Source organism: Dipodomys ordii, unplaced genomic scaffold, assembly GCF_000151885.1.
Source record: "Dipodomys ordii isolate 6190 unplaced genomic scaffold, Dord_2.0 Scaffold37, whole genome shotgun sequence".
NCBI classification, from domain to species: Eukaryota; Metazoa; Chordata; class Mammalia; order Rodentia; family Heteromyidae; genus Dipodomys; species Dipodomys ordii.
This window is the reverse complement of record NW_012267253.1, coordinates 14,137,186-14,145,886: the sequence shown is the minus strand read 5'-3', so window position 1 is coordinate 14,145,886 and position 8,701 is coordinate 14,137,186. Positions and strand designations below refer to the sequence as shown.

The 8,701-nt window shown below is 38.7% G+C and overlaps 1 protein-coding gene across 2 annotated transcripts in view; it reads left to right on the top strand.

The window, feature by feature from the left end:
* Window positions 1–8,701, top strand: part of Clhc1 (clathrin heavy chain linker domain containing 1) — a 36,023-nt gene that overhangs the window by 24,643 nt on the left and 2,679 nt on the right. For both annotated transcript variants that reach the window (XM_013017995.1, XM_013017996.1), the window contains 2 exons: window positions 6,097–6,299; window positions 7,493–7,672. In XM_013017995.1, coding sequence (XP_012873449.1) covers window positions 6,097–6,299; window positions 7,493–7,672 — 383 coding nt within the window. The remainder of the gene's footprint in view (window positions 1–6,096; window positions 6,300–7,492; window positions 7,673–8,701) is intronic.

The following is an 8,701-nucleotide window of genomic DNA, read 5'->3' as shown; positions in this document are numbered from 1 at the left end:
AGTGGTAGAGCGCTCGCCTTGAGCTGAATTGCTGAAGGACAGCGCCCAGGCCCAGAGTTCAAGCCCCACGACCGACAAAAAAAAAAAAGTTTAAAGTCTACTTGTCTGTGGCTTTGGAGCATTAACCACACTACAGAGCTGTGTTCCTTGAGGGAAGGAACCATTGTTTATTATTTCTGTATCAATTTTGTTCATTTATAAATAATATTTGAAGACATTTTTAAAAATGAGGTTATTAAAGAATAGTGTGCTTTTCTGAGTACATTAGTGTTGTGATTAAATCTGGTAAAAGGAGATCAGGCAGAAGTTGAAGCTGTTTAGCTCCCTATTGAGGATTGCTCTGTATTTGTGTTTTCTGAACCCCAAAATGAAGGAAAGAAAGTAGAATGATAGGAAGGGAGAAAAGGAGGGAGGGATCAGGAGGCTAAGGCTGGACAGAGTAGAGTGAGAAGGGAGTTTATATACAATGAGCCACAATTCTGTGAAATGGAGTTTGTACACTAGAAACCAGACTTGATGAAATGGAAAAGAAAACACAATATTTTGTGGGTAAGAGATGTTTAGGAACTTGCTTCCTTTTCCTAGCCACATTTCAACACTCTCCACAAAATGTATATTTCAAGGAGCACTGGAAATGATTTGGATTTGAGGAAATAAAAAATTCATGTTCTGTACAAGCACTTGTTATGTGTACAAAGGTATTTTAGACAAGATTAATTTCCTATTCACAATGATGGTTCTTGACCCACTTCTTAGTTGTAAATTTAAAAAATTGAGATATTCATATGCAGTTCCTTGACTATATAATCTAAGAAAATGCCACTTGTTTTAGGAAAATAATATATTATTTAAGGCAGTTCACATTCTTTTTTCCCCCTAGCCTCTGTTCCCTAATTTCTGGCTCTGATGATGTGGTCTCTACTATATGGCTACTATAAAGTTTTTCCTCTCTTTCTCAGAAACTCAGTATAGGACCAGTCCTAAAGCAGGTTGGGTTATGGGCTAATTTTTTACTTTTTGAGTCATTCAGACCTAGGGAAAGCCTAATCATTTAGCCCAAATTTAAGAATCACTGCTTTAGTGGTGGTCTCTAATTTGGAGACATTACTTCAAGAGAAGGTTAAACGTCCTCTGAAATGTTAACTAGGAAAGCATAGTTCCATAAAATTAGTAATATGCATGGATTTAGTGATTATATATTACCTTCTTTAAGACATTAAAGATCTGATTTTTAATGAGATATAACTTAATTTAGTAGAGGGGTTAAGCATAGTTGTTATTTATTCGTGTTCTCTACTGGTCTCAGGTCTACTTGAAAAAGTAGTTCTTGAAAGAGTCCTCTTAGAGTTGGGAGCAGGGGCAGAGAAAGTACATGACAGCTTTAGGAAAACAGGAAACAATGAAGTAAAGACACCAAAACTAATCTGCCAGCTGGGCCTTCTCTCAGGTGGATGGAGTCTTACTATATAGCCCAGGCTAGCCTCAAACTTGCTGTACAGTCCAGGCTGGCCTAAAAATCATATCATCTTTTTGCTTTTTTTTTAACGTTAGTGCTAGGGTTATTTTACTGTTAAATGACCACATGTTATAATATGTTCTAATCAATTTCCCCCCTCTATCACACTTCTCCTGCCTCAATATTCTGAGTGCTAGGATTACAGATGTATACCACCACCCTGGCTCAAATAATAGTATCTATAAGAGAAACAAATACTAGAATACTGATGTTATTATTTTTATGTGTGTGTATGTGTGTGTGTGTGTGCGTGCATGTGCACATGCACACATGCACTGGTCCTGGGGCTTGAACTCAGGACCTGGGAATAGTCCCTGAATTTTTTTTTTCTTCCTCAAGGCTCACACTGTACTAGCATTTGCTCCCACCTTTTTGGTAGTTTTTATTGGAGATAAGAGTTTCCTGCCCAGGCTTCTGATCATTCTCTGAAACATGATCCTCATATCTCAGCCTTCTGAGTAGCTGGGATTACAAGCATGAGCTACCAGTGCCTGGACTGGTATTGTCATTTTGCTCTAGCATGGTAATCTATGCTATAATCTTTTTTTTTTTTTGGTCAGTTGTGGGGCCTGAACTCTGGGCCTGGATGCTGTCCCTCAGCTCTTCAGCTCAGGCTAGCACTCTACCACTTGAGCCACAGTGCCACTTCTGGCTTTTTCTGCGTGGTACTGAGGAACCAACCCAGGGCACTCTACCACTGAGCCACCTTCCCAGCTACTATCATCTTTATAGACTAATCACTTATTCATCCCTAGGAAATGTGACTAGATGTACTAAAACCTAGATTCTGTAATTAAAATGTAGAACTAAAGGAATTGCTTAACAAATAGTTGATTTGTACTCAAGCTGTCTTCTGGCCTTAGACCATCTGCTCACATCCAATAGAGTGTTTTATTTATTGGATTTTTTTGCGGGGGGGGAGTTTCAAGATTCATTTTAATGTTAGTATCTATTAGATGTATATAGACATCAGTACTATGTCACTCCTGTTATCCTGTAGCCACTAATTAAAACTACATAGTACAATTTCCATATAACCAGTAATTAGAAATGATATCTTTAATAACACCCAAATGTTCTTTTGGCTCATGCTGATAGTTTCTAGGTGGAGTTGCTGTGATAGTACAGATGGTTCACTTCAGCTCTGTGTGTGAAGACAGCACATTAAAATATGATGGCAAATGAAAATTTTCGATTGAACTGTCTCCAAAGAACTGCTTCTTCAATCTCTCTAATAGGCACAGTTATATGTTTTCTCCCTCTTTCTTCTCCCCCCCCTCCCCCGCTGCTTCTTATAAATCTGTTACAAATTTTAAAAGAAACACTGCGGTCAACCTTTTCTCTTTTTTCCTTCTAGTATAAATGCTTGCAAGATCTCTCACTAAAATTATGAGCTAAAATTGTTCTCTGTTTTTTTTTAAATTTTTAAATACTTTTTTATTGTAAAAATAGTGTACAGAGGGGTTACAGTTACATGAGTAAGGTAATGAGTACATTTCCTATTGAGCATTGTTACCTCCTCCTTTGTTTTTCCCCTATGTTCTCAGTATTTTTAACCAACTTTTTAAAAAGTTCTTACATTCTACAGTCTGTTTAAGGTTTCATTGTTGGATTGTTGCCTTTCTGGGTGTAATCCAGGGCTTCATATATGCAAGCAAGCACTCCACCTTCCAGCTACTTCTCTAGCCCGCTGATGTGGAAGCTGGATAGCCTGTAGGTAACTGCTGAGAATACTGAGACCCTCAATTATTTGAGCATGTTTACTTTCCTTGTGACTTTAACTCCTGACAGTCTTTTTAGGAGTGTATTAACTGTAGCTTTTTTTTAAAGTTTTATTAAGGATTTATTTTAGTATAACAAAAAGTAGGGAGAGGGGCTGGGAAGGTGGCTCAGTGGTAGAGCACTTGCCTTGCATGCTCGAGGCCCTGGGTTCGATTCCTCAGCACCACATAAGAAAAAAGCCGGAAGTGGCGCTGTGGCTCAAGTGGTAGAGTGCTAGCCTTAGAGCTGAAGAGCTGAGGGACAGCGCCCAGGCCCAGAGTTCAGGCCCCACGACCGGACCCAAAAAAAAAAAAAAGTAGGGAGAAATGGAAAATGTAACACAAAGTAGGCAGGAAATGGGAGTTAAAGGCTGAAATTGCAATTTCTATCTGTAGCCTTTATTTTTTCTAAACTGGGCACTACACATAGTCATGTCAGTCTAGAGACTCCTAATCCGTAGTGGTGTTGAGTGGGTAAGATGAGGTCAAAACTCAGGTAGCTCTTAGTTTTCTTTTGGCCTGACATGCCTTTCATTTTTTTTCTGTCTGTACCCACCTAAGAAGATCTAACAGATTTTTACCAATTCAAAGGACAAACAGATCTAGAGAGCTCCTATTCTAGGGCAAAGAAGAAGACAGATTTAGATAGATCCTCCCAGATCTCCAAAGCTTCAAAAGGAGGTAGAGTCCCTTGGGGACTTACCTGCTTTTTTTTTTTTTTCCCCAATTTCCCTTCAGACTTTAACCTTTGAGTCTGGCAATCTTTTTACATTTGTTGCAAGAATAAAATTTCCTAGGCTGGGAATGTGGCTTAGTGGTAGAGTGCTTGCCTAGCGTGCATGAAGCCCTGGGTTCGATTCTTTAGTAGCTTAGTACCACATAAACAGTGGCTCAAGTGCTAGAGTGCTAGCCTTGAGCAAAAGAAGTTCAGGGACAATGTGTAGGCCCCAAGTTCAAGTCCCAGGACTAGCAAAAAAAAAAAAAAAGTAATTTCTTGTCTCTGTACCTATCTGCCCCTCTTCATTCTCCTCCCCCCTAAAGATTTTAGGCCCTTTTAAGTGAGGCAGTGGTCTGGTCTGTGGGGTTTTAGTTTTTTTGTTTTTGTTTTTAATGTATAGCTGTTTTCTGTTTAGAGAGGACTGTTGGACCTACCAGAAAAAAAAGAGAACCAACAAGGCATCTCTTTATCTGATTTAGAAGGTAACAGGGGAAACTCATTTGGCAGAAAATCCAATTAACAGGCTGCTATGAACAGGTCTAGAAAATGATCAGGATCAGAAGACTTCTTACTCTTTTTGTTGTTGTTATTGTTTGGTTTTCTTTGTGTTTTTTGTAGGGGGTGGGGGGCCGGTCAGAAAAGGGAAACAAATGCTGGGAGGGAGAATGAACAAAGTGAAGGAAGGATGGCTCACGCCTGTAATCCTAGCTACTCAGGAGGCTGAGATCTGAGGATCACAGTTCAAAGCCAGCCCAGGCGGGAACATCCATGAGACTCTTATCTCCATTAACCACGCAGAAAGCTGGCAGAAAGCGGAAGTGGCACTGTGGCTCAAGTGGTAAAGAGCTCGCCTTGAACTGAAGAGCTCAGGGACAGTGCCCAGGCCCAGAGTTTAAGCCCCATGACCGACTCCCCCCCCCCACCTAAAAAAAAAATGTAAAGGAAATTTTCCTTTTAAAAGAAACAAATAGATAAATAAGTGCTGGTGGCTCACACTTGTAATCCTCGCTACTCAGGAGGCTGAAATCTGAGAATTTTTTTTTCTGTCGGATGCAGGGCTCGAACTCAGGGCCAGAACGCTGTCCTTGAGTCTCAGTGCTCAAGACTAGCGCTCTACCACTTGAGCCACAGTGCCACTCCCGACTTTCTGGTGGTTCATTTGAGATAAGAGTCTCATGGGGACTTTCCTGCTAGGGCTGGCCTTGAACCGTGGTTGTCAGATTTCAGCCTCCTTAGTAGCCAAGATTACAGGCATGAGCCACCAGCATCCAGCAGGAGTGTGGGGCTTTTAACTCTTGCAGTGAAAAAGATTTTATCTCTGTTGATACTGATGGAGAAGTGGCTATCTTGTGAGGTTCAATCCCTGCCCTCGGCTGGCAGTTTTTGTCACTGGAGAATGGATGAACTTCCATCAGTTTCCCAGTTTCTGCAAAATTTAAAAAAAAAAAATCTCTCAGGTTCTAGAAACCCACTATTGGAAAGCACTTCAGAAAGGAGAGTTTCACAGAAGCTTCAGCAAGGATTTAGTTTAGTGTATCTTGCTTAAAGTAGTGAAAAATGGGAAAGAGAAACATTTCCTGCCCCCTGTGCAGTAAATGGGAATTAAAGATTCCTTCTTTGTAGATTTTTTAAAATTTTTGTCTCAATTTCAAAAAATAAATGCTTCCCCAAAAGAATAAACACAGGTTGGTGTTGCTAATATTATATAAAAGACATGTCTAATTTCTCCTACATCATCAATTTATTATTGACTTGGAATTTTTTTTTTTTTTTTGCCAGCCCTGGGGCTTGAAATCAAGGCCTGAGCACTGTCCCTGAACCTCTCTGTGCTCAAGGCTCTACCATGTAAGCCACTGCACCACGTCTAGCTTTTTCTGAGTAGTTTATTGGAGATAAAAAGTCTCATGGACTTTGCTGTCCCATCTGGCTTCAGACTGTGATCCTCAGATCTCTGCCTCCTAAGTAGTTAGGATTACAGGTATGAACCACTGGTGCCCAGCTTGTAATTCTTATTGGTTACCATGCTAGTTGTTCAAATATTTTAGTCTCAGTTACTCAACAAGAATTCCTTAACATGTACTTTATTGATCTGTTTATTCTAGGCTGACATTTTCTGAGGAAGCTGGAGATGCAATTTGTGCCTATGGGGGGCAGGATGCTTATAATAACTCCAAGTGTCTGGCTTTAGCTCAGATTATCTACAGTGAGTGTGGTCTTCACAAGAAAGCTCTTCTTTGTCTGTGTAAACAGGGTCAGATTCATCAGGCCTTGGAATACATACAACACACTAAAGACTTTACTTCTGGTAAGTGAAAAGGCCTAGTTATTCATATGCATTCAAATTCTAAGATCACTCTTAATGTAGGTATTATTATATATATATATGTATATACATATATATATATATATATTTTTTTTTTTTTTACAGGGCTGGGAATGTGGCTTAGTGGTAGAGTGCTTGCCTAGCATGCATCAAGTCCTGAGTTTGATTCCTCAGTACCACATAAACAGAAAAAGCCCCAAGTGGCACTGTGGCTCAAGTGATAGAATTCTAGCCTTGAGCAAAAGAAGTTCTGGGACAGTGCGTAGGCCCTGAGTTAAAGCCCCAGGACTGGCAAAAAGAAATATATAGAGTCTATTTTTACATACACTGATAAGTAAATTCCCTTTGTAAAATTTTCATGAAGAGAAGACAGAGCTAATTGGCTTTCATGATAGATATTGAAGTTTGTTAAACATTTTCTCCAGCAAACATCTAGCAAACTAGATAGTACTTAGACATGTATAGCCTTATAGACAAATTTCGTAGATATGCTGGACCATGCATCACAAATTAAAGAAAATAATTGAGCATAGTCAGGTGCTGATGGCTCACATCTGTAATTCTAGCTACTGAGAAGGCTGAGATCTGAAGATTATTGTTCAAAGCCAGCTCAGGTAGGAAAGTCAATGAGGCTTTTATTTCCAATTTTTTTTTTTTTTTTTTGTGGAAAAGCCCGAAGTGGAGCTGTGGCTCAAGTAGTGGAGTTTTGAGCAAAAAAATCTCACAGACAGCATCCAGGCCCTGAGTTCACACAGTACTTGCATATACACAAAAAAAATAACTGAACTTGCCTGTCATATATGATATTCTAAACTATAATATAAGCACTACAAATGAAGAATTAATAAAATAATACTCATTTTATAATTTTGAAATACTTAGCTTACAGTTGGGTAGTTATCTAAGAAAATATTTTCTGGTAATTATTTGAAATTTCTTTATGATACAATGTTGTGGGTAGTTATACTTTTTATTTTCTATGCTGAGCATGATTAATTTTTTTCTTTGCCCTTTTCTTTTGGTTGAAGATAGTACTGTTGGCTTTACACTGGGGTGACTCATTAAGGGGTTTGGAAGAATTGGAAAAATAAGTGTTGGTATTAAAAGTATAGATATTAGCTGGCCTATTTATAGTTGATTTATCATATGAGATATATTTTTTATCTTTATCTCAGATGACCTGATGCAGCTAATCATATCATGTCCCCAATCCAAATTAATCCAATGTCTCATTCAAGAAAGGGATGGGAAACCACCATTTTTATCTTGTGGACTTGTGATACTTCATCTGTTCTCTATGGATATGACAAAATCTGGCATTAAGCTACTCCAAGAAATGAACAAAGGTGGGAAAGGTAAGTAAAGAGAGGGATATTGTGAAAGAAAAAGCAGTAGGTTATTTAGGAAAAGTTCAAAATGACTATATATGTTTTGTCTGTTTGTCTGTCTTTGGAATGGTGAGGGGGCAGAGGAAGCGTGGGACAAAGGTGACGAATGCAGCTGGATACTCATAGGACACTGTTGAAAATGAATTATACAACTTGTAGGTAGGGTTGGAAGGGAAAAGCTGGGAGAGAACAAGAGAAGGGGTGATATTGTTCAAAAAGAAAAAGAAATGTACTCATTACCTGACATATAGCTATAACCCTACTGTACATCACCTTTACAATAACAATAAAAATGACTATGTATGAATTAATTCAAATTTTCCATATTGTTCCTTCTTAGCAAGAGCTAACATTAAAGAGTTCAGAAATGTAAAAATTACATGTCAATAATAGTCTGTTGGCAATAATATTTATTTTTTGAGGAAATTAGAATGAAGAGAGAATCTCTATTAAACCCAAAGGGAATGTCATAGTAATTTTTTTGGGGGGGGGTCCGGTCATGGGGCCTGAACTCTGGGCCTGGTTCCTCAGCTCTTCAGCTCAAGGCTAGCACTCTACTACTTGAGCCACAGCGTCACTTCCGGCTTTTTTTCTTTTTGCTTCTATGGTGCTGAGGAATTGAACCCAGGGCCTCAGGCATGCAAGGCAAGCACTCTACCACTGAGCCACCTTCCCGGCCCCGTTATAGTAATTTTAAGAGTTAACATTATTTAAAAACCATATAAACACGTATATCTTTAGCAATCTCTTTATATGAATTTAAACATTATTTACATATGAACTATATATTTTAATTCATAAGCAAAACATATACATATACATCTTATTTTTTATAGAAAGGAGGTGTGTCAAAAATAATTGAGTAATTTCACTCCTTTTCACTTTCATTAATTTTATATAAGAAGTTTGGGGCTGGGGAGGTGGCTCAGTGGTAGAGCGTTTGCCTTGCATGCATGAGGCCCTGGGTTCGATTCCTCAGCATCACATAAGCAAAAA